Below are 26,421 nucleotides of genomic sequence, written 5' to 3' on the forward strand. Positions count from 1 at the left end.
CCTACAAACAGTCAGGATCACATCACCCAGTGCAGACAAGGTTTGCCCATCTTCGGTGGATACCTCCAATTGTCAAGGTTTAGACTCAGGACTCAAAGTTGTCAGACCTCATTCTCTGTTTTTTATTAGCACAGCACTGGGGCTGCTAATACAACAGATAATGTGAGACCATACAGACACAAACTATCTTATTTATACAGATAAAAGGGGGGAGATTGCAAGATAACAAAGGAGAGGAGAAAATCTGATGAAGTTTACCTGGGCTAGCCATGCGATTCTTATTCCTTACTAACTAAATACGCGATCTTCTGTTATGTTTCGCATAGCAACCCTTGTTAGGCTAATGTTTCTTTCCTGGCACCTTAATTTAACATTTCTTATTTCTGGCTAAAGGTATGTCAAAGTTAGACTCAGGACGCACGGTTTGTCAGAACCACTCTGTTTTATTAGCACAGTCTGCGCTCGTGACTAATACACCCAGAATAATGTTGACCCATAGGCAAGACACAAACTATTTTATTTATACCCGATAAAGGGCAAGGAGTTTAGACAAACGGGACAAAGAAAGCAACAGCAAGAAAAACCACCTGTGCCCAGATGTGATATTGCACGTCTCACTGGCCCGTGGGGGTACTCCGATCCTAAAGGTCTACATACTTTTCCAATGCCCTAAAACAGTGCAATTGTTCTATGCTAATGTCTGTGTTCCTGACACCTGGATTGCAACATTCCAACAATTTTGCTTAAAGGTGCAGACAACATTTCTTTAATCCAGTCTTATTTTTACAATATAATTAATTCTACTTTCACAGGTACATACAACATTTCTTTAATCCATTCTTATTTTCACAATATAATTAATTCTACTTTCACAATCTCCATCAGACAAAGGGAGGAATTGAACCTGGATGTCCCAGGTAAGAGCTCTAATCAGCAGGGTAAAAGTTGCAATGGAGACAGCACCACTACTTCCTCTTCCAGTCTGATTTTGAATAGGACCTGATCCAACTTGCCTACTGGATTGGGCCCCATGGCAGTGATGCTGGACAATATAAACGTACCCAGTTGGAATTATGCATTGCACTGGGGTTTAGGCAGGAGATATCTATGAACAGAATTCAGAAAATCTCAATCCCAATCATCTGCTCTAATCACTACGCTGCCTCTTTAGCTCTTTGATGAGGATAACAGAAGTATAAAATGTAGGCAGAATATTTACAGTTTATTCTCTTATAACAGCTTAATAGACTGCCTCTAAATTCTTGAAAAAAGCCTGACTTTAGCTGGGCATCTATAATCTCATGTAAGGTGTGCTTTCAGAATGAGGGAGTGATGTGATGTATCAGTGCATCAAAACAATTCCAGAACAGCTCTCTGCTAATAAAAACAGACTGAGGGGCGCAAGGGAGACGGGAGTGGGAATATAGCTTGGTGGGGGGAGGGGAGAAAAGTAACAGAAAGTCAAGGTTCAGGCGTTGCTTAGTTTAAAATAAAATATTACAGTAGCAAAAGGTGCTAATGGTCACTGATATTTGAGCACCACCCAGGATGAAATGCTCCATAAAGGGAGTTAAAGATGTCATGTAGTAACTGCAGTCAGAGAGTCTTTAAGGGTAATATATAGGTTTAAAGGAATCCTCTCTGCCTCGGTCTTTAGCTTCTGAGTTTCCTTTCTGTTGCAGAGCAGATATCCAAAAGATTAATGGTCAGGGCACCTTTCCACACCATTTGGCCTGAGCAGGAGCCTTGGACTAGGCATTTCCCAGTCCAGATATAAAGTACAGGAGTAGAGGGAGGAAAAGGAGCAGGATGGGTGGATGGCTGTTTGGGTAAGCGGTGAGATCTGTTTTGAGTTTGTGTTAACCATGGACAGAGCTAGAAGCACAAAACAGGTGTTTCATTCTTGAACAGGGGAATGATGCCATATCTGAGGTTTCTGCAAAAGACATTGCCTGTGTGCAGTTTGTTACCACCTCTGTTCAAAGAAACAGGACTTGTGTACATAGTTTAATTTATTTATTTACAAAAAGAAAGCAACTAGCTCTGCATCACTGATTTGTGCTCCAAACAGAAAACTGACAAACAAGGTCTCCAAAATCTCCTTTTGCTTAGCAAAGGGGAAACAATAGAGACAATCTGTAGAGTTTTGAACCAGCTTATAGAATAAGGTGACCAGACAGCAAGGGTGAAAAATTGGGACAGAGGGTGGGGGGTAATAGGCACCCATGTAAGAAAAAGCCCCAAATATCAGGACTGTCTCTATAAAATCGGGGCATTTGGTCACCCTATTATAGAATCCTTCTGTATATCCTTATAAGGCAGATGATAACAGATAGGGTTAGGGCAACAATGCTGCTGGGGCCGCTGCTTGTCAAGTAGCAACTAAGAGTCTGAGAAAATATAGTACCCTTAGAGAACTGGATCTTGGGGTGATTAATAACTGCTATGTCAATGAGATAGTGACTGACTGGGTGGGCCAGTGTGATGGTGTTCTGAATGACTAAAAGTAGTTTGAGAGGTTGAAACAATGCTGTGAAGGTAGGAATGGAGTCAGTCTAATGCTATTTACAATAAGATGGAAGCTTGAGTGTACTGAGGACACTATTACTAAGGCCTTGTCTACACTGGCAAGTTTCTGCGCAGTAAAGCAGCTTTCTGCATTGTAACTGCTGAGGTGTATACACTGCCAAGCCACTTAGTGCTCAGAAACTGTTAAAAAAAACATTCTGACGAGAGGCGTACAGCTTTCTGTGCCGGGGGTGCAGCATCCTGGTCGATTACAGCGCTGCGATTGGGCTCTGGGAAGTGTCCCACAGTGCCTGTTCTTGCCTCTCTGGTCATTGGTTTGAACTCTACTGCCCTGCCCTCAGGTGACCAACCATCATCCCCACTCCGTAAATTCCTTTGGAATTTTGAAAGTCCCCTTCCTGTTTGCTTGGTGATGCATGCAGGGGTCTCAGCGCATTTTTCCAGGTGGCTATGCCTGCTCCATGCACCAGACGATCCCCCGCTTGTAACAATGCTGTCTTGGAGAAGACCCTCCCTTGATTTACTGCTCACCCTCAGCAGCGAGATACCTTCCATAATGAACATAGCCTGTGGGGACAGGAATGATTATCAGAGCCTCCCTACAGTGCTGTCTCTCCCTAAGAGCCAAATGCCCAGTGTACAGTAGGGTCCGGGAAGAGTGATTTACCCTGCCCCTGCAGCTACTCATCATTTTGGGGGTCTTGTGGCTCATATGTGCTTGCCTGGGGTCAGGCAGTTAGTGACAGGTGTGTGAATAGTGGCTGTGTTTTAAATCACTGAATCAGTGTCCTCTGTGTTGCAAACAATACAGCTTCTGTAAAATGTTGCATTTTGGCTTCACAGAGATGTCCTTGAGAGCCCAGCCTCCCTCTTTGTTATTGCCGGCTGAACGGCTGTACAGAATTCGAAAGCAGCCAAGAAGAACTAAGGAGGACTTTCTGCGTGAAGTTATGATGCACTCTACGGCCAAAAACAAGGAATTGAAGGAATGACAGGACAATGAGAAGGACCAAAAGGAAAATGCAGCACGCCAGAATGAAGCAACGGAGTGGCTCTTAAATGTTATGGAGAGTCAAGTGGACATACTCCAGGGGAAATTAGCAATGCAAACCGAGCAGCACCTGCCCTCCCCTGCAGCCGTTGTCACAAAACTCTTTCACATGCACCCCCCAGACACCACCAAGACACTCTTATCAACCTCCTGGCTCCAGTCTGTACCCACAACATTACACTCCTCCTCCATCACAGTCCAGCACTGCGAACTCCCAGTACCCACTGCACTCAACGCCCATCCCTCTGCAGGTTAGCCCTGTTGAAGTACAGTACCCGCTACTTTATACTCCAAAGGAGATGGTTGGATATGATCCCTGGACACAAATTTGTAACCATCCCGGGACACCACCTCCTCCTGGGATCCCCCTCAGTGCTGATGTTTTTTTGTTTGTCTCTCTCCTCCGATTGTTGGTTTTTAATAAAAGAATTGTGTTGGTTTGAAAGCAACCTGTAGTCTATTAATTGAAAGCAAACAGAGCCCTGCAATGCAACAGGCTATTATCTTAAAGCTTCATATTGCACTGTCTCTACCTATCACAATCACTTCCTAGCATTACAAGCACTGCACTCCCAAGCATAGCAACAAATATTAGTGGCTTTCAGCTTCAATTTGCTGCCTCAAGGCATCCTTGATCCTTATGGCCCCGCGCTGCGCCCCTCTAATAGCCCTGGTCTCTGGCTGTTCAAATTCATTGAGTACATTAGCTTTTTCCACATCCTCTGTCACTAGGTTGCCACCCTCATTTAGTATGGGGCCCACACGTTCCTTGACTTTCGTCTTGCTGCTAACATACCTGAAGAAACCCTTCTTGTTATTCTTAACATCTCTTGCTAGCTGCAACTCCAAGTGTAATTTGGCCTTCCTGATTTCACTCCTGCATGCCTGAGCAATATTTTTATGCTCCTCCCTGGTCATTTGTCCAATCTGATAGTCTATAGCAGACTCCCACCACGAAATCACGCTTTTGCTCACTAATTCAAATTAATCCAGAGACCTCTCAGGTTTTTCTGCAGTTCATAACCCCGGGAGCTCTGAGTACGTATACTGCTCTTACATAAAATGCAACTCCCACCTTTTCTGCCTGCTGTCCTTCCTGACAGTTAATATGCCATCCATGACTAGTACTTCGGTCATGTGAATCGATCCACCAAGTCTCTGCTTATTCCAATCACATCATAGTTCCTTGACTGTGCCAGGACTTCCACTTCTCCCTGCTTGTTTTCCAGGCTTCTTGCATTTGTGTATAGGCACTTAAGCTAACTCGCTGATTGTCCCGCTTTCTCAGTCTGAGACAGGAGTCCTCCCCTCTTGCACTCTCCTGCTCGTGCTTCCTCCCGGTATCCCATTTCCCCACTTACCTCAGGGCCTTGGTCTCTTTCCCCCGGTGAACCTAGTTTAAAGCCCTCCTCACTAGGTTAGCCAGCCTGCTTGTGAAGATGCTGTTCCCTCTCTTTGGTAGGTGGATCTCGTCTCTGCCTAGCACTCCTCCTTCTTGGAACACCATCCCATGGTCGAAGAATTCAAAGCCTTCTCACCGACACCACCTGTGTAGCCATTCATTGACTTCCACAATTCGACGATCTCTACCCAGGCCTTTTCCCTGCACGGGGAGGATGGACAAGAACACCACTTGCGCCTCAAACTCCTTTATACTTCTTCCCAGAGCCTCATAGTCTGCAGTGATCCACTCAAGGTCATTCTTGGCAGTATCATTGATTCCCACATGGAGAAGCAGAAAGCATAGAAATATTGTCATTGGCCAGGTCCAGCTTCCCATATAGGCAGCACCAGCGGGCCTTTAACTGGCCAAAAGCACACTCAACAGTCATTCTGCACTCGCTCAGCCTATTGTTGAGCTGCTCCTTGCTGCTGTCAAGGTGCCCCATGTATGGCTTCATAAGCCATGGCATTAAGGGGCAGGCAGGATCTCCCAAGATCACAATGGACATTTCGACTTCCTCTACAGTGATCTTCTCTTCCAGGAAGAAAGTGCCTGCTTGCAGCTTCCTGAACAGGCCACTGTTCCAAAAGATACCTCCGTCATACACCTTCCCACACCAGCCTGTGTTAATGTCTGTGAAATGCCCACGGTGATCTACAAGCGCCTGGAGAACAATAGAGAAATACCCCTTCCAATTAATGTACTCAGTAGCTAATGGTCTGGTGCCAGAATTGGAATGTGTGCGCCATCTGTCACCCCTCCACAGTTAGGGAAGCCCATTTTTGAAAACCCATCCACAATGTCACGCACAGTGCCCAGAGTCACAATCTTTTGGAGCAGGATGCAATTAATGGCCCTGCATGCTTCCATCAACACAAGTCCAATGATAGAGTTTCCGACTCCAAACTGGTTAGCGACCGATCGATAGTAGTTTGGAATAACCAGCTTCCACAGTGCAATTGTCATGCACTTCTCCAACAGCAGGGCAGCTCTCATTCTCATGTCCTTGCACTGCAGGGCTGGGGTGAGCTCATCACACAGTCCCATGAATGTGGCTTTCCTCATCTGAAAGTTCTGCAGCCACTGCTTGTCATCCCAGATATGTATCATGATATGATTCCACCACTCAGTGCTTGTTTCCTAAGCCCCAAAGCATCATTCCATGGTGGTCAGCACCTCTGTGAATGTCACAAGCAATCTTGTGTCGCAGCTACTACATGTGGTAAGATTAATGTCGCACTCCTCTTGCCTTTGTAGTTTAAGGAATAACTCCACTGCCACTTATGATGTGATAGAGCGAGCAGCATAATGGTCAACAGTTCAGGATCCATTCCCGCAGAACGAAGAGGCAGAGCGCGCAGTACCGTTGAACGATGGCATCAAATACGGACGGAAGCACACAGATTGCTGGGATGCGAAGCATTGAGACAGGACCCAGGATGCCCCACGACCCCCTCTGCCTTCCCACAACTCTTAGCAGCAGAAGAGGAAGAGATGCTCTGTGGGATAGCTCTCCAGAGTGCACCGCTCCAAATACCACTGCAAGTGCTGCAAGTGTGAACACGCTATTGCGCAGGCAGCTGACAGTGTGAACATACAACAACGGTTTCCCTTCAGCGCTCTCTGAGCGGCGCTGTAACTGCTGGCGCTGTAACTCTGCCAGTGTAGATATACCCTTAGGTGCATCATTTCCCCCTGCACTCTCTTTTGTCCATCTCCTTTAAAATTTGAGTATTTCGTAAGCTTATAAATTCCTGAGTGCACCATGGCAAAACTATATGAATTTGCTGACCGGAATGGAGAAGTGGGTGGGAGAGGGGGGCAGGCTTTTGAGGGTCAATGGTAATGAAACTGAGAAGGGGAGAGTAAGCAACAAAGAGAAGTGTGGGATTAGTGAAGGCAATTTCAAAATAATAGGAAATTAACAAAGGGGAGAAAGATTAATGGGAATTTACATCAGTACATACTCAGCTTCCCCTTTTTCTATCCAAAACATCAGCAAGATATCTCTGCTCTGCATCCTTGCTTGGCAGAAGTGGCTAAGCATATCTCCTTTTTCAATGAGATTTAGTGTTGCATAAACTGCACCTATGGACTTTTTTTTTTAATTGCTGCATCTTTAACCAAAATTAATAAACTTAATAGTATACAAAGTGAACTCTGTGATTCACAAGATCTTTTGACATATTACTATTTAATTTTAAAGGGTTCATCAAAGTTACAAAGTTAGTCAAATACCTTTATTCTTTGAAATTAAAAACATCTCAGTTTCATTGTACTGTGTAATAAATGCATAAAATTCCAGCTTTCTCCCCTGTAAATTTAATGTCCTTAATTGAGCCATAATACCACCAGACAATTATTTTCTTTCAACAAGCAGATTGAATTTATTTCCCTTTTAAGACCGAGCATTTTTTTATGGAGTACCATATTGCAAAATGCTTCAAATTATTTCATGTTATTATACAGTATACCATGATCTGTGCTGTGTTTGATATAACTTGAATTGTGGTTGGCAAGATTATGGTTTGTACAGTATGGATTTTTATTGTACCTTATACATACAGCTACCCTAGTTTTGCCCAGTGCAGCAATCATTTGCCATCTTTTAGAGTTTGTGCTGCAAAATGGTTTGTATCAGTGTCACAATGCAATATCACTACACAACTCCATCCTGCTGTCACGCAACATTCTATCACTGTGCAACATCATCATGCCACAGCACAATGTTGTGATGACTTTCAGGGCAGTTCAATAATGTGGGACTGATCCACTGAAACTGGGATAATGCTTTAAAATTCAGGATGGGTAGCATATCTACTATATTGGGCAGCGCTGAAAGTCCTATTTTTAAAAGCTGAATAATTACTTTTTCTAACTTGACAAAAAATAAATATCCAAGTGTCACTTAGCTCTTCGCTGTTTATGGAAAAGACTGAAAACGAAGAGACTTTGTATATGCATATAAACTTTTAGCAGATGGTTGGAATTACATTTTGGTGTCTGTCTCGAACTGGGAATATAAAGTCAAATTTTGAGCCTTGTTAATAGTCTCTTCTTTTCTTTTAGTACATCCAGTGAAACCTTATCATCCCACACATTTTGAAGGAGCTCTTTCTCACTTTAGTTGCTGGGCCTCCTAACATAGACCCACATATTCATCACATCATTCAAGAACTTTTAAAGCTTTGTTCATACTAGTTTTTCCTTGATCGTGACATGAAAATGAGTTCTTGAAAATCATGTGTGGCTATACGGGCTGTATGGACCTAGGCAAAAATTCAGACTTGGGCTCCTAGAGCTAGGAACTTAATCTGCATCTATATTTAGGTATATAAGTGGCCTGATTTTTTCTAGAGCAGCTGCAGTTTGCACAGCATTATCAGCTACATTTTAGCAGCCTACATAGAAATGAACACGTTGGCCCTACTCTTGAGAATTTTTAACAGTTGCTTTCAAAAGTATTTTATGTCCACTCAGGTAAGGCACCCCTTGGCAAAATCATATACACTGAAATGGTCAAGAAGTAATGCTGAAAAATACTTCAGGAATGAGAAAAATAATAGCGTTAAAGATCCCAGTCACACCAGAGCATAGACCAGGCTAGCTAGAAAATTCTTCCTGACACCTGCATTATAACATGGGTGTACTGAGCACAACTTGGCATTTCAGTGTGGACAATTTGTTTAAATAAATTGTGACCTATGACCTGTGTGGTTTCAGCTGGAGGATGTCTGCTGGGAGGCTGGGTCAGCCTATTTGAAACGTACTTTTGATGAGAACTGAGCTTCTCAAACATGGCTCCAGGAGCTGGGCCTTTCAGAAAAGCACAAAGGAATATGACACAAGATCAGATCACAGGTGCTGATAAGAGCAACTGTGAGCACGTGAATCCCCGCTGGGAAAGCTTGGGGATGTCTGACAGATTCCCACCTGCCCCGAACGTGACTGTGGGTAGGTCCTTCTCTGACTACCTGACACTCAATCTGGATAACCCCCTCCCTGCCCCCACCTGACTCTAGCTCGGCCCGGCCTCGCTTGCAACACCGCTAGGCCCAACTGGTTACTAGACCCGGGGCCTCGCGGAGCAAGGGGAGAGCATCTCAAACACATGCACACCTACGGGAGGGTCTGAAGCGCAGAAAGAACACCCCATTGCGCCTGCGCAGTAACATCCCCCCTCCCGCGCGGAGTCCCTTGCGCCTGCGCAGTTGTTGAAGTTCCGAGGCGAAGTCTCCGCGGGGAGGGGGAGTTGGCGCGTGCGCAGTGGTGGCAGTCTGGTCTCTGAGGCGGGGAGGAGGCGCGGGGGTTGATCTCCCACATTTAACGGAGCGGGACGGAGCCTGGCGCTTTTGTGTGCCAGCGCGGGAGAAGCAAAGCGCTCGGCGGGATTCTTGGGGCGAGTCGCTGCCTTCCGTCGTCTGTGAAGCCTTATCAACCCCGCCTGCTCCCCGCCCGGGACTACTGAGTCCGGTGCACACAAGATGGCGGACGGGGAGCTGAATGTGGATAGCCTCATCACCCGGCTGCTGGAAGGTGAGCGAGCCCCACCCCCCGGCACGTACACACGAGGGGGGCGAAGCAGGGGGTACTCCCGCGCGCGCACACACCCGGGGGACGGCGGCGCGGGGGTGCAAGGCGGGATCCTTCCCAACCCCACACCCGGGGAGGGGGAGGGGGGTGCAAGGCGGGATCCTTCCCAACCCCACACCCGGGGAGGGGGGTGCCGGGCGGAATCCTTCCCAACCCCACACCCGGGGAGTGGGGGGAACCCCCCACCCCTGCGCGCGCACAGCAGGAGATGGGGGGTGAGGCTCTCTTTGCCCAGTGGGGGAAGGGAAAGCAGCAGCGAAGGATGGATGTGGGGGGCGGTCACTCACGCAGTACTAGGTGCTCTAAGCAATTTTCATGATGGAGTGGGGGGGACACACCTCATACTGCTACATATTTGGCTGCTGAGGCGGAGAGGGTGAGAGAGGGAGGTGATGTCCTGGGTGCCCAGGCCCCTTCGCTATCAGAATGTGCTATTATGTTAGAGGGACCATTGACGGCTCGTGCTTTGAAATATGTTCGCACCAATATGCAGGAGTGTGTATGTGTGTGCATGTGGCGGGGCCTCTGTAATCCGAATGCCTGGCTCATATCAGTGAGGCATGTATTTAAAGCCCAGGATTGTCCCGCTAAAGCTGCCCCAGTGATGGGTGAGATAGAAAAGCCTAGCTAGTGGGAGGTCTCTCCCTTCTTCCCATCAGGTTAGTAGCACTTTTTCATTGCTTATAAAAATTGACAAATATTGGGCGGCGGGGGGTGGGGGGGGAGGATGTAAAAGGGAAAGCAGAAGGAATTTAGTGTACTGCAGTTCCTCTGCCCAGCTCTGGGGCTATTTCTAATATTGGCTATAGAGAGAGAGAATAATCAGTGAGAGGGTCAATATGCCTTTTTTTTCAGTATTACCAAAGATATCTTTCCTTAAGGTAAGGGAAAACAGTTGACTAACTTCCCATTTTCCAAGGAGCAGGATACTACTTCTATCCTTAGCATCATCATTTGATGTTTTTGGATAGTGACTATCCAGTCTTCCCAGCCTCCTCCTGATTGCCCCCAACAAATGTCTGGTGAGGGAAGGGAACAAGTACAGATATGTGTAGTTCATTTTAAAAATGGATGTAACTTCTGGATTTGGAAGGCTACCAATGTGACTTTCATACAGGTTTTGTTTTGGAGCGGGGATTCTTGGCCTGAAAGAGAGAAACAGAAGTTTAATAAATTTGTTTTGAATTTTGCGTATTCTCTCATTTTTGGGTGGTATCTTGTTTAACTACTTTGGTAATGTAACATAATGTATAGGTTTGTGAATATCATATTGTAGTCATTTCTCCAGCCTCCTGGGGGTGAAATGGAGTGTATAATGAGCAACACTTAAATTTAGGATTTGTTATTTCTTTGTGTTCTTTGTTGTTGGTTCTGTTAGTATGTCTGTATTTAAAGTATCCAGTGTAGTATGAGAACTTGCAGGCACCTATATTTATAATTAAATGTAGGTAGATATTGTCTGTTCAGCATTAGACAAGAGTTCATTTCTGTGGCTATGTCTACACTACGCGCCGTTTTGGCGCGTTAAAATCGATTGCTTGGGGTTCGATATATCGCGTCTGGTCTAGACAGGATATATATCGAACCCAGAGCGTGCTTAGATCGATTCCGGAACTCCACCAAAACAAATGGAGTTCCGGATTCAACATGGCGAGCCGCGCACATCGATCCTGCACGGTGAAGACGGGTGAGTAAATCGATTTTAGATATTCAATTTCAGCTACGCTATTCTCGTAGCTGAAATTGCGTATCTAAAATCGATTTTCGCGCGTAGTCTAGACGGGACCTGTGAGTGACTTGAAGCTTGAAATACTGCTAGCAAGTTTTAACAAGACACTTTTACCAGTGAAGGCTGTCTTCTGTTTTGTTTTTACTCCTGGATTACAGATAGGCCCATTTGGGACCTAGTCAGCATTCACTTCCTACCATGAGATCAGTTTTGTCTGTGTGTGTCTTGGGGGGAGGAGGGGATGCTCTGGCTTAAATCTTTGTCTGGGATAGCACTTTCTAATATGTTTTAACTGTTTTTACTTTATTAATCTATAAATTATAGACTTGTGTCTTTAAATAATTGCTGTTATATGTTGGTGTCTAAGCCTGCCTGTTACCATTTATCTTAAAGTATTAGCTTGTTAAGACAATAAAGCTAAAAACTTGTGTATGTCCAGTAATTGTTTTGTTTTTATGTGAAGTGCATATCCATATTACAATAGTTGATAAAATAATACAAAGTGTTATATATACAATAATACAAAGGTTGCACTTAAAAGGATGTATGCAACTGTTAGGCACAGGTTACAGTCACCTTGTAGGTTACTTAGGGTACATTTATGCTACTCGGCGGGTAGCGATCGATTCATTGCATGTAGTGTAGACGCAATAGATCGATCCCTGATTGCACTCCCATCGACTGCTGAACTCCAGCTCAGTGAGGGGTGGAAGCAAAATCGACCGGGGAGCTGCAGTGCTCTATGAGGACACAAAGTAAAGAATTTTTTGAATTCGATCTAAGATATGTCAACTTCAGCTATGCTATTCTCGTAGCTGAAGTTGCATATCTTAGATCGATTTCCCTCTCTTCCCCCCCCTTCCTCTCCCAGTGTAGACCAGGCCTCAGATTCACAGTCGAGACAGTATTGTGAAAAGATTTAAGCACAAATTTCCCCAATATTAAAATGTGTGATAAAGCACAAATTTGAACAGCTAAGTCTAAAATTTGCCAAGTCGTTGTACAGACAATTTTTTTCTAACCCATCTTTAAAACCTAAGATTTTGATTTACTTTTTGTGTGACTTAAGGAAAATCGGTTTTGTTTACACTCAACTTTGACCCAGACTTTCTTTTTACTTCACTTAACTGCCATTAAGTTTAACAGAGCTTGTGTAACTTCTCTCTGCATCGGAGGGAAAATACATCCCTCTGTCACTGCATTGTTCTTGTTGTTTGGATACACCTATAAAAACCACACACAAGTATGAGAGTTTTTTGCTTTAATTTACATTTTTGCTTATTACCCATTTTCCAGTTTCTGCACTGTGAATGCACCATAGGTTGAATAAAAGCTTGACTACTGCAGTTTTAACTCTAAAGTTTCTTTTATTTAATCAGAGACTTAGCAATTTATGGTTTGTTATTTGCATTGCTTCTACTTTGATAAAGCTGTAGTGTAAAATGTGTTTCAAGCAAAAAGTAAGCCTGTTAATTCTCAATCTAGGAGCAATATTTTACATATTGTCAATTGTCTTTACCGTTTCCAATTAGATGGCCAGAAGTAGTGGTTTTATAGTGTAAAAATGTATTTAGAAGCTTTAAGAGAATCTTATTGCAGTGTGTTGGTCCATAACATGTTCTAGGGCTTTCTGCTCCCTTTAAATGAAACGAATGGCTTTAACTTTGAACAGCAGTGACAGTAGTCTTTCAGTAGCTGGTGCTTACAACCCATTTTGCAATGTACTAACTCAGGGCTTCTCAAACTTCATTGCACTGCGACCCCCTTCTGACTCCAAAAATTACTACACAACCTCAGGAGGGGGGACAGAGCTTGCCCAAGCCCTGCTGTCCTGGGGCAAGGGGGCCAAAGCTTGAGCCCCACTGCCCTGGGGAGCGGACGAGGGTCAAAGCCTAAACCCAAGGGTAAAGCAGTTGGGCTTCGGCTTTGGCCCTGGGCAGTTGGGCTCAGGCTTTAGATTTGGCCCTGGAGAGTGGTGTTCGGGCTTTGGCCCTAGGCCCCAGCAAGTCTAAGCCAGCCCTGGTGACCCCATTAAAACAGGGTCATGACACACTTTGGAGTCAGGACCCACAGTTTCAGAACAACTGTACTGACTACTTATAAAAATAGCAACAGTAGCAAGAAACTTCTGCCCTCTTCAGGTTGTTGGATGACTACACCTGTTTTTGAACATTAACCTTGGAGTCATGATGCATGCATTCGCTTTGAGACTGGAGTATAGTACTGTCATTGCCTGTGCCTTAGTCAGTGAAGGCCAATTAAACTCAATCTTGTACAACACAGAGCAACCTGTCTCTCTTGATCAGAACTAGCTGCTGAGAGCACATCAGTTAATTCCACCCTCCACTTGCCTCCATTTTGTTGCTAGGTCCTAGTTCTCAAAGTTCAGAAGTATACTACCTCTGAGAATGCCTTATGATCTGAAGCTCATGGAGACCTGCACTCATGAACACACATTCTTATTTCAGAGAATGGAAACTCTTGAGAGCTGGAAGGCAAGAATTCAAGAGATCAGAGGAATTCTTAGATTGGCTTGTCAGAGAGCATTTCAAAACCCACCTTTTCATAACATCATATTCCCATACATGCTAGAGAACTTAGGTTCTTCCCTCCCTTTTTAAGTGGTGAACTCCAGGATGCCAAGAGGCGCCCATTTTTGAATTCACTTTGTCTTTATTTCTAACTTGTCCAGAATATAAATGCTACGGGTTATTGGTGCCTTAGAACAGTGGTTCTCAGCCATGGGTATGTGTACCTGGGGGGGTATGCAGAGTCTTCCAGGAGGTATATCAGCTCATCTGGATATTTGCCTAGTTTTACAGCAGGCTATATAAAAAGCACTAGCGAAGTCAGTACAAACTAAAATTTCATACGGATGATGTTATACTGCTCTATACACTGAAATAAGTACAAAATTTATATTCCAATAGATTTATTTTATAATTGTATGGTAAAAGAGAAAGTAAGTAATTTTTCAGCAATAGCGTGCTGTGACACTTATGTATTTTTGTGATTTTTTTTTTTTTATAAGCAAGTCGTTTTTAAGTGAGGTGTAACTTGGGGGTATGCATGACAAATCAGACTCCTGAAAGGGGTACGATAGTCTAGAAAGATTGAGAACCACTGCCTTAGAAGTACCTATTATGTAAAGAGAACAAGTACACCTCTACTCCAATATAACGCGATCCTCGGGAGCCAAAAATATCTCATCGCCTTATATCGGGTTTGGTCCGATACGCCGTGCCAGACTGCACTGACTTCCCCAGCGGTGATTTAAAGGGCCCAGTGCTCCAGCTGCTGCGGGGAGCCCCAGGCCCTTTAAATCACTGCTAGAGCTCTGGCAGCATGGCTCGGGTGGGGATTTAAAGGGCTGGGACTCCACACAAATTTGAATATAACATGGTAAAGCAGTGGGGCTCCCCGCTGCTTTACTGCATTATATCTGAATTTGTGTTATATCGGGTCATGTTCTATCGGGGTAGAAGTGTAGAATGAATACTGCATGCTAGGAGTAAACTGGCTGGTTTATAAGATACGCTGCTAGCACAGAACATAGCAGGCACACCTTGTCCTTTGTCTCATTTTCCTGTCCTCCAGCTCCTAAGAGCTGGCAGACATCCACCTCTATTCTTCTTGCAATGGGGAGAGAACCTCTGCTTTTTCACTTAATGCTTGCAGACATGTACCATAAGCCTGGTCTTTGAACCTGGTGGCTGTTGAGTTATGGCTACTAGATACAGGGTATGTGTGTTGATTAGGGGGCTGCTGAGAATCAGGGCTTGTCTAGACACAGAAGTTGTGTTGGTCTAACTTAAAGCAGTTTTAAAACTTAAGCCAGTGCAAACCTCTCTGGACACACCTGTTTGAAACTGATTGTTGTTCGTATTGTAGCACCTGGGAGCCCCCAACATAGACCAGATCCCCTTTGTGTTAGGTACTGTACAAACACAAAATAAAGACTCTTCTCTGCTTCACAGAGCTCTGTTTAGCTTCAGCCTGTAAATTTACTGATGTAAACCAAACATAAGAGTTTCATAGATTATAAAGCCAGAAGAACATTGTGATCATGTTGTTTGACATCCTGTAAAACACAGAATATAGGACTTCCCTGGATTAATTTCTGTTTGAACTGGAGCACTGAGTTTATCACTAAGGTATGCCTTCCAATCCTTAAACCGAGTAGTTCTCAAAGTGCGGACTGGCACTCTAAAGTGGGTCATGACCCTGTTTTAATGGGGTTACCAAGGCTGGCATTAGACTTGCTGGGACCTGGGGCCAGAGCCAGAGCGCCACTGCCCAGGGCCGAATCTAAAGTCTGAGCCAGCTGCCTGGGGCCAAAGCGGAAGCCCAACGGCTTTAACCATGGGCAGTGGGACTGAAGTTACAGGCTCCAAGCCTTCAGTTTTTAACATCTATCTTGAATTGTGGAAGCAAGTTCTGGGCATAGTATTACAGCAGTGGTTGCCCCAGTGCCAAATACAGATATAATAAAATTTACTCCTATTTAATATTCCCCTGTTTATGCATCCAAGGATTGCATTAGGCATTTTGGCCAGAGCATCACCAAACAGACTTAAATCAATTTAAGGCCCGATCTACACTTTGGTTTGTTGGAATAGCTACATTGGTCAGGGGTGTGAAAAATTACACCCCTGAGCTCTGCAGTTAAGCTGACCAAACCCTGGTGTAGATGCAGCTAGGTCAGTGGAAGAATTCCTCTGTTGATCTAGCTAATCTTGCTCAGGAAGGCAGATTAACTACAGTGGTGGAAGAAAAGGCCAGTGCCCTTCTGTTGCAGCAGAAAGAATCTACAGTATGGCATTTACATAGGCACAGCTGCAGTGCTGTAGCTGTGGCACTGTAGAGCCCATAGTGTAGACCATAGGTAATAAGTGGATTGTGGGCCAAATCCAGACTGCCAGCTGCTTTTGAGTGGACTGTGAAATCTTTTTGTATACTTACTACTGTTATTGATGTTGTGGTGTGAAAAATGTTTCTCTGGAGTCTGGACCTTGACTATAACTTGACCAAAAAATAGACTATTCCCTGGTGTAGATGTATTTTGTGAGACAATTTTTCTTTCTAAACTGATTTTTAGACCAGATGTAAGAGAGCTTACTAGTCCTGTTCATACTAGTTCATCAAACTGTCTATCACTTGATAAGTTGTGAAACGTTATTCCATAAAGTGTGAGTGTCTCTTAACTTATTACATTTGTTCAAAATGTATGCAGCATAGATTAATCAGAGCCTTACAGTTTAAAGAAAGATAATGGTCTCAGCTGACTCCCTCTCTGGTACAGTCTGAGACATTTGCTGATATAAGACTTGGTTCCATATTCAAGAAAAGCTGCAAGTGCCCAATTAAGTGGAAGAAACTTATTTTAACCTTCTGTTTTAAAAATTGATTTTGGGGGAATTTGACGTCATTGGGCAGTTGTAGCCACTTAAATATGGAAGCAAGAAAGTCTGCTGGTAACATGAAACTCAAACACGCTTTCATAGTTCTGGGAGAGAATTGCAGCCAAGATACATTCTTTAGAAACACTGGCCTTTTCAGCCAAAAGTACAATTGTCTGCTTATCTAAAGGTTACTATAAGATTGGTGGCTGAAGGTCTGTTCGGCTTTTCTTGGTGCATTTGCAGCACTCAGAACATAGCCAGCTTCCAGAGCAGCAAAGGAAAGAAATTTATTTTTAAAATAATAAATTGCAGTAGCAGTAGTTTGAGTATACATAATTATTTGAAAAAGCTGAAAATCTAGTTAGTGATATCCATTTGTTTTGTGGAACTGTTGACATTTTGTGTAATGTTCAATAACAAATACTGAAAAAACAAACTAGATTACACTGCTTTAAAATCATGTCATTTGGTCTAGTCTGTCCTTGAACTCTTAGAGTCTTGATGAAACTGAAGTTAATGAAAACACAAAAATAGAAAGACAAATGTTTCACTATTGACAGAATACAAGTTTTTATACACTATAGAACATTGGTTCTAGCTCAAACAGTTTTTGAGCTAGAGGCCACTAAAATCAGATAGCAATTGTAAATATGTAAGGGAGGCAAGCGCATGAGAGACTTTTAAGCTGTACGTTGCAAAGCCCCATAGCTGAAACTAATCCTTGGAAGGATGGAACTCCCAGCTTTCTGATTGCTGTTATTAGTTTCCATCCCTGTGGCTTGAGATGTTTTACTTAAAATAATCACTGGTTCCTCTGATCAGATTAAAAAAAATAAATACAGGCAATTTTCAGATTCTTAGTCATCCTTGTCCAGTCAGTTCTTGCTACACAGTACCAGTAACGTGAAGAAAACCTCTTGCTTGCCCAGATTTACAAGTAAGCTGCCATACTCTGAACCTGTTAAATTTTGTCTTTTATATTTGTCACAGTAAAATAGTGTGCATTGTGCAATATTCCTACTCTGCACTGTTGGGACCTAATCCTACAAGGTACTAAACATCTTTAATTCCTGTTGATTTCATTAGGAGTTAGACACTTGGCACCTTGCAGGGTCAGGTCTTCATGCAGAACTCAGACTAAAGGCTGAGATTGGAATAGTTCCAAAAAGAAAACTGTAAGCTAAATTCAAACCATTCAATATTGTGGAAGAAAATGACAAACTGTTTTGGTTGTTTTGAAAGATCACTTTTCTTCCTTTTCACAAAGCACTTAAGCATAAAGGAGTCATCAATCTTTTTCCTCTCTTCTACCGTATGTTGTTGCTTCAAAAATGTTTTATACTTGGCTTGTGAGGGAAAGTAATTTGGCAGTCTGGGATAATGCTGTTGTATGCCACATCCCGGAATGGATCATCATAGATGTGGGAAATGAGGGACATTTTCAGAAAAGAAAAATAGAACTAGAAAAGGGCTATTTTAAGGATATACAAATTATGAAAAATAGACTGCGAGGAACAAACTCAGTCATTTTGATTCCAACGTGAAGTATCACAGATACGGCCAGTAGGGGGGAAGGAGAGTATAACAGTTTAAAAAGAAGCAGGATATGAGTTTGCTATATCTTCTACCCCTAAAAAGAAAGTTCAGAGATAATTGTAATAGTGTATTCCGTTTCAACTGATAGTGTTGGAAGGGTAGGAGTATCTTGAAATTAATCTTGGGTAGGGAGGGTAATAAAAAGGCAGGAATCATATTGCATTTTAAACACCAGTCCTGAAGGGCACTAGAATTGTAAACTATCCCATTCTTAGCAATTTGTAAATCATGGAAAGGTTGAAATAGGGGGACAGAGAGCATGCTGAAACTCTTGTCCATTTGGATGACCTCATTATTGTAAAAGTAAAGAAATTTTCACTTTGCCACTTTTGTATCTTGTTAAGGTTGTAACGAAGTATTGATTGCTTACATGGCATAGAGTATATAAACAAAGATATGTTAAAGAACAATTTGAGCATGAATCCCTCAACTTTCTTGCATTCAGAGTACTGCTACATTTTAATAGAGATGAGGAAAAAGCAATGATTTAATTTTAATATAATGAAATGTGCTTTTAATGTGGAAAATTGAGCTGAATTTTTTATTTAAGTCAGTGACTCAGGATGTGGTTGTGGATTTTAGAAAATCAAATCAATGGAGTTAGTATTGTGTGTTCAAACATTGAAACATACTATATTTGGCTACTTAGCCAGGTCAAGTTTCATATGAAACTGACCTCAGGGAAGAACATCAGATCTTACTGTTTAACAACTTAACCTGTAACATTTTCCTTCAGAATTTTAAAGGTGTTTGAAAAAACCCATCTTAAGCTTGTCTCCAAAGCATAGGTTTTTTGTTTTATTTTTGTGGTACAATTTCATGCTTTCCTAATCTAGATTAGTTCATTTTAGTATTTTAACAAACCCCACAACTCCTAAAAATAGAAGTCTTAACATTAGTGAGCTTTTCACTCTTTTTATATATATTTTTTTGCTCTTTGTCTAATGCAGATGAATCACCTTGGGGGCAGGTATCTATTCTTAGTTGTCTAAATACCATGCACATGCATAGCATTACATAAATAGTAATCCGAGTCCCTATCCTTACCTAGAACTTCTGAAATATAATCAGAGAGCCTTGATATTACACGGATCATTATGTATAAAATAAGACCTTTTTCTGATTCAGAACCATGTTGAAAAATATTTGCTTAATCCTAAGGCTTTGCCTAACAGTGCACCTGGGGAAACAGCAACTTAGATTACTGCCATGGATTACTTTCCTAGTGTAGTTGGAGGTTTCTCGTGGCTTTTTTTTTTTTTTTTAATTTAGAAGGCCTCTTCAAGACTTACAGTATGTAGAACAGTTCTAGTTTTGCATGGGCTGTTGAGAATGGTTACCTAGTTAACTATTTTTTGAATAAGTTTGAAACTTGTGTTTAAGTATAATGAAAAAGCTGATACTATTGAATTGGTTGTTTTGGGTACTTTTTTTTTTCTAACCTCAAAAACAGATTAAAACTGAATAAAAGCATTTATGGCTGTATGTGGAATTCTTGAATTTCCTTGAATACTGTCAGTGTGATATTGACCTTAAATTGCACTAGTAGCATAGTTCCATTTCCTAGTGAAGGATGAAGCTCGTGTCCTTGTCCAGACAGACTTAGGGTAGGTTTTCTCTGCAGAGTTAATTGTGGTGATCAATACCTTGGGGCTTAGCCCTTCATTGGCCTAATTTGGGTGAGTGACTGCTTCCATGGTGGTGCTGTACTTGTGTGAGGTGCTAGGACTTCTGGGGTCATATTCATGATTCTTAGTTCTGCAGTGAGCTGTGTCACTTTGGTTTTTTTTTGTTTGTTTGTTCGTTCGTTTTTCCCCTCAGTGAATTGTGGGAGAACTTGTCTGTCCTTCTGGGCACATGAGAGGAGTTGTGGGAAGGCATTGGAGGACTATCAGCAGGCCATTCTTAGGCATACGCAGAACATGCAGCTGTGTAGGGCACCAGTGACCAGTTCCCACCAGCCTCCTGTGCGTTCCTTTGGGGATGCAGGGCCCTGGACAACTCCCTCCGCCCCACCCCCATTTTCCTTCCCTCCTCTCAAGCCCCCTCCCCCAGCGACGGACATGGCTCAGGGAATTAGTTGGGGGACCTGCTGCTGGCAGCCGGGGTCAGGCCTACCCCTGCACTCACGGGCGGTGGCAGGAAGCAGAGCAGCCCACTCCACTCCGCTGGCTGGCTCCCTACTGTGTCGCTCTGCATCCTGCTGCTGGTGAGCGTGGAGGGAGGGGAGGCTTCCCCCAAGCAACGTGGCTGAGGTTGGGGGAGCGGAGTGGGCTGGGGCCAGGTCATTCTGCTTCCTGCTACCGGCGCCAGGCCCCCTGCTAATCCCCCAGGACACTCTGGGCCTGTGGGCCCCCCTCAGAGCAGCCCGGCACATCTCCTGCCTCCATGGCCCTGCAGGCTCTGAGCACGACCCAGACCCTCTGCAGGCGGTGGGAGGAAAGTAAGTTCTTGGGTTGCATAGGGCTCCATAATTGGTAGGGATGACCCTGACTATCAGCATTTGAGTGGTTTAGCCTATGCTCACAGTGTAAAAGGAGGTGGTTACCAGCCTGAGTGTAAGCAGTGCTCAGGCTTTAGCCTGTATCCCAGGATTGGCCAGCTACTTTAACTATAAAGTACCACAGTCTTGGGTGAGGTCTGATGTGTGGATGACTCTAGCACTTGTAGAGTAGATATTCCCTGAGTTAACTCTGCAGTGAAGACAACTCTCGAGTGTATCATCTGCCTTAAATTCCACTGCTTATGAAGTATCGATGCAATTGTGGTCCCTAGTAAGACAGGGTAGATTAGTCTCTGAAAATGTCTCATCCTTTATCCTCTGAGTACTGACTTTTTCCAAAGAAAGAACAGTTATAAGTCTGCCCAAGGGTCCTCTTATAGAGTTCCAGTTTATCCTCTAACACTAGAAGCTGCCCTGGAGGGTTAGTAAGGCTACAGTTTTCTCATGGAAATTTTAGTAAATTTCCCAGCAGAAGTGCAGGATAAAAAGATAAGTAATTGAAAGGTCCCTAAATCATGTAACTTCACAACATTAGCATACACAAGATTGTAGTGGGGGTGCTGAAAGGTGAGGCTGCGGGGGTGGGGGGAGCAGGCAGACAGAGTTTTGGAGAATGAGCCCATCCCACACACCTCTTGCACTGACAGCTCCTGTCTTTTATGGCTGGGTGCAGCTCCCCACTCCAGGTGTTGTTACCCTGTGCTTCAGGTCACAATGCCACTCAGTTTGGGCCTAATCAAATGAGTTTTACAGTTGTTTCCAAGATGTCTCGGACTTTATTCAAATTCATGATTTCTGTGACAGAACTAGCCTAGGTAAGGAGATGTGAGAGATGGAGTTTTCATTGTACTGAAGATGCTCAGCTCTGTCTCCCTCTCATGTCTGACTCTGCATCTATACAGTGGAACAGATAATGCAGTGCCCATAAGAGGTCTGTGTGTCTGGAAGGCTACTAGATGGCTGAAGGCCAATTCAGCTAAAAACCAGGTTAATGTTGGTAGGCTTTGAGAAGCAATAAGAAATGGTGAGAGCCATGCTTGTACATAGTTGGATAGATTAGTGTGCCATTTATAACAGACTTGCAGTATTAGAGGGGTATTAGAGCCAAGATTGCTGTTAGAGGTTAAAGTAACATGGATGGCAGTACCACTTTTCATCTGCATCTGGTAAGGCAAATGCAACCTTTTCGGGAGTGGACTTTGCTATCGATATCAGTGTCTTTGAGCTTATATTTAGGGGTGTTATACTGGTATAAGGTGTGAATTCAAACTGTTATACTGGTATAACTCCCCACGTGGGGACACATTGCAGTATAGTTTTTTTTTTATAGTTTTAACTTTTTCCCAGTGTTTGTCACTGTGGAAGGTAGTTTACCTCAACCTGCTAACTTGAGTTAAACCTACAAAGCTGCCTTATCTTCTCTCAGATTTTACTTCAGTTAATTAACTAGTTTGCTTACTTAAGAATGTAGTTTTTTTTGTTTTTGTTTTTGTGTTTGTTTTTTTTTTGGTAGAGACTGCCTGAGTGATTTGGTACCAGATGACCTCCGATTACATCTATCCATGTGCTGTATTGCCTCTCTTGTTCTCATACTAAAGTTTTTCTTAAGTGTAAATCCATGGAGGCTGTTGGCAGCATATTCTTCATGAAAAATGCCTTGGTTCTGAAGCCTGCTTTGTTTTCCCTGTTGCAGTTGTCAAGAAGCTCAGACCTTGTCAAACTCCTAGCCATTCGTCTGCTGGACAAGTAATTAATGAGATAAGAAGTTTGACTTTTGTATCTGGTTTGATACTGTGAATTATATAAAAGCTTACTGTGTTTTTACAAATTTAAAAAACTTTTTGTGGATGTAGTATGTGCCCAAAGAAATGGGTGGTAGATGTGCTTAATCTACAGAGGAGCGTATTTTTCTGGTTAGGATATAGTCTCCTGTGTATTTTTGCTACGTATGTGCTCTTTCAATGTTATCTGTAGGATCATCAGTAGATGAAGCAGTATACATTTTAAATTAGATGAGAACATGCTAAAACTCATTTTACTCCCAAACTAGAAAAGGAAGAGAAAATTAGACATTCTTAACGTTCTTGACAAGGCAAATTAAATCAAGAGAAACAACAATTTGTTGAAGGAAAGTGAAGTTCAATTACTATAGTTTGAGTCACAGGCTGCATACAGTTTGATATCATTCTTGGACAAGAGCCTTGTAGGTAAAGCTTCTAAGTTAATTAATAGCTTTTATATTTAAAGCCAACCATAACATTACTGAAGCTTTATAACTTTGTAAATTCTTCAGGACAGGGACTCTTTTTGCTGTGTTTGTACAGTAATTCCTTAGCACAGTGCAATACCTACATGCTGCCACGTAATACAAACAACTAAAATGTTGTAGGAGTGAGGGGGCATTTTAGTGTGTTGCTTGCTCAGTTTGCAACACAAGTGCAAGGGCTATTAACTGTGAGACCTTTACATTATTCATCACTTCCTTTGGCTGGAATACTTCCAGAATGTGTGTTTATATAAAGTGCTAAAGGAAAACATTCCAAAGAATACCATTCAGCAAGCATTCTTAATATGTTCAGAACTGAAAGCCCGTACACCCATGTGGCTCTTGACGCAACTCTTGTGTTTAGCCTCTGGCCTTCTCGTTGCCAGGAAAAGGTGTTTTTAGCACATGAACTAACATGTTGGGTCATATGTTAAAACACTATTCCTAATGAATGCAAGATCTGAGTTGCCTGTTTATTTTATTTCTAATCTTAATATGGTTATGTGGCTAAAAATTCTAACTAACAAGATGTGTGACATGTTGGCATTGTTCTTGTCGATTAGTCTAGAATTACAGCTGGCGTGCATCAGTAGAACAAAGCAGTTTCTAGCTTGTTTTGGGCCAAAGCGTATTTAATCAGTTTACTCAGCAGTTTTTTGACCCAAGAACCTATTGTTGTAAACTTAACAGTACAGTTGCCCTACTCCCAGTCCTGAGCTCTTAACTATCAGCAGTATGATACTATGGTTACATCTACACAGCACCAATGGCTGCCTGCCTCCCAACCCTCATGATAGTGACGCTCGGAACCTGGCTCGAGTGTCTGGGCCTCGCATTACAAGACTAAATAGAATGTAGACGTTCCTGCTCGAACTGAAGTCCTGGCTCTGAAATCCACCAAGAGGGTAAAGGTCTTAAAGCCTGGGGTCCAGGCCAAGTGGGAATGTCTACTGAGCTATTTTTAGCCTTGTACTGCTAGTCTAGGTCAGCTGATCTGGGCTCTGAGACTTGCTTCCTGGGATTTCTTTCTGCTGTATAGATGTACCTTTTGATGTTAAAAAGAACAGATTTTTTCTATTTGGCTGCTGTTTTGAAAATCAAGTATTATATACTTATATTTCAACTTAAAAATATGCGTATGTCTATTGTGGGAACATATTAGGAAACAAGTGCAGTGAAAATTAATGTTTTGATGTTCACAGAAGCACTGGACTTTACTAAATGTACAGCATAGGAGTACTGTTATCCCAACTATACTTTACTCTGATTTCAAAAATTTCCTGAAAACCTGTTTTGAAAAGAATGAATTCCTGTATCTTGTGTACGTGAGCACATTCTATCTTTATGAACTAATTGACCCACTTTTCCTAGATCATTGGTCCCCAAACTGTGGGGCATGACTCCCCAGGAGGTGTGGAGGAACATTTGGCAGGGGGAGAGCATGATGGGAATCTGACTCCGGCCCCTTTCCTCTGCCCAGGTGCCAGAGGTGTGTGGGTAGATTACATTATGGACGAGGAGGGGGAGCGACATAAAAAGTTTGGGGACCACTGTTTTAGAGGCTGGATAAGAAGAAAGCTGCAGTAGTTGAGGTCTTCACTGGGAGCTTTTGACATGATTTTGGGATTTGAAAGCAACTTTTGTAACCACAATACTAAACTCTTGACTTAGAATTGAAAGTAAGGGGCGGGGAAACCCAGCTCTGCAGTGGTTAAAAAATTTTTTTTTTCAATAGAATAAAACATGGATGACTCAGGGCTTGTCTGTACAGTTTTCCTGATTAATTCAATGTGTGGACACTCTTATTCTAGAATAAGCTCACTTGGGAATGAGGCATGCGTTCTGCAGAATAAGAATATCCACATGTGAAGTTATCTTGGGAAAATTCCATGTGAGCCTTTAGGCTTGTTTCCATTGTCTATCAGGAGTGTTCACACTGTCATTTTTAGAGGTAAATCTGAAATATGCCTGGAGTTACACAACGTGGATAAAAATGATTTGTTTTAAAAAAAAAATCAAAATGATTTTTCAGCTTTTTAAAATTTAATTCATGTTTGGTTACAAGTTGCTAGTTCTTTATTTCTTATTTTATAATCTTAAATTGTGACAGTTGATGTTTTGTACAAGTTTCTTAGTGTTAGTAGAATTTCAGATTTTATGCAGTATGTTTATATTGAGTTCACCCTTAAAATGCTAATCTGTTATGGGATGGGGAGAATCCAAAGCTAAAATGCTTTGACCAGGCTATGTTTGATCAGGATTTTCAGACTGAAGTCAATGGATCTTGTGCTTTTGAGTCATTGTAGGTGCTTCTGAAATTACCACAGTTAGATGCAAGATGGTTTAAGCCTAAGTTTAGGCTTCTGTTTTTGAAAACTTTTTAGCTTGTGAATAAAAAGTTCATTAACTTTGTTCATGAATTGAAAGTCTACACTCTGTTAACACTGAAACTATTTAAGTGATAAAAACCTTAGCATAAAATCTTAATACATATAATTTTAGCTTGTTGTGATGCAAATGCTTTATTCACATGAATAGTTCTGTTGACTTCAGTGGTTCTAGTGCAGTTAGTTGCATATGGATTTAAGTGTTCCAGGCTCAGTTCTTATTTTTTAATATTTTTATGTTTTGCCTGTTATGCTACCCTCATTAAAAAGCCTCTAATTTTTTAATCTAAAGTTGCAATAGCACGAGTAAAACTCATTTTGTAAAGCCTCAACCAGATGTAAATAAATGATTAGTGATTTAGATCTTACATTACTGCACCCTGGAATTGCAATGCTTTCAGTCCAAAGTACTTGATTGCAAAATTCATGACCATTCAGTGACCATCTTGGCTTGCTATCCCACAAATTTCCTTTTGGATTACATACTTGAGTCATGAGGTAAAATTATTTTGACTGGGCTGAAGAACATTTCGGCATTAAAAAAAGGTGTTTAGTCTTCAGTGTTGAGATGCTCTAGGATTCTTTCCTAGTCAGTTATGAGAACTTGCCTGTCCTTCAGGGCAGCTTCTGCAAAGGGCATTGTAGGACTCTCGACATTCAGGATTTGTTTTGTTTTGTGGGTGGTTCCCCCCCCCCCCCCCCCCCCGCCATGGCTTCCTGCGAAGTGGGTATATTCCCGCCCTAGTTAAACGAAGCTGAGCTCTAATCTAACCCTCAGTTTAAAGCACCTCTGAACCTGGGCAGAGGCTAACCCAAAGCCTGGGCAAACTTCAGTGAGAGAGACCCTCAGAAAGCTGGTGTTGCCTTCCACTGTCCCTCCCAGGAAGTGATAGTCTTTTGTCATCGTCCTCCTGAGCTGTT

General features: G+C 42.6%; 1 protein-coding gene across 1 annotated transcript in view; it reads left to right on the plus strand.

The window, feature by feature from the left end:
* The first annotated feature begins 9,258 nt into the window (after positions 1–9,258).
* Positions 9,259–26,421, plus strand: part of PPP1CB (protein phosphatase 1 catalytic subunit beta) — a 54,280-nt gene continuing 37,117 nt past the window's right edge. Inside the window, exon 1 of the mRNA XM_032790229.2 lies at positions 9,259–9,560. Coding sequence (XP_032646120.1) covers positions 9,509–9,560 — 52 coding nt within the window. The 5' untranslated portion in view covers positions 9,259–9,508. The remainder of the gene's footprint in view (positions 9,561–26,421) is intronic.

The sequence above is a fragment of the Chelonoidis abingdonii genome, chromosome 3 (genome assembly GCF_003597395.2).
Source record: "Chelonoidis abingdonii isolate Lonesome George chromosome 3, CheloAbing_2.0, whole genome shotgun sequence".
NCBI classification, from domain to species: domain Eukaryota; kingdom Metazoa; phylum Chordata; order Testudines; family Testudinidae; genus Chelonoidis; species Chelonoidis abingdonii.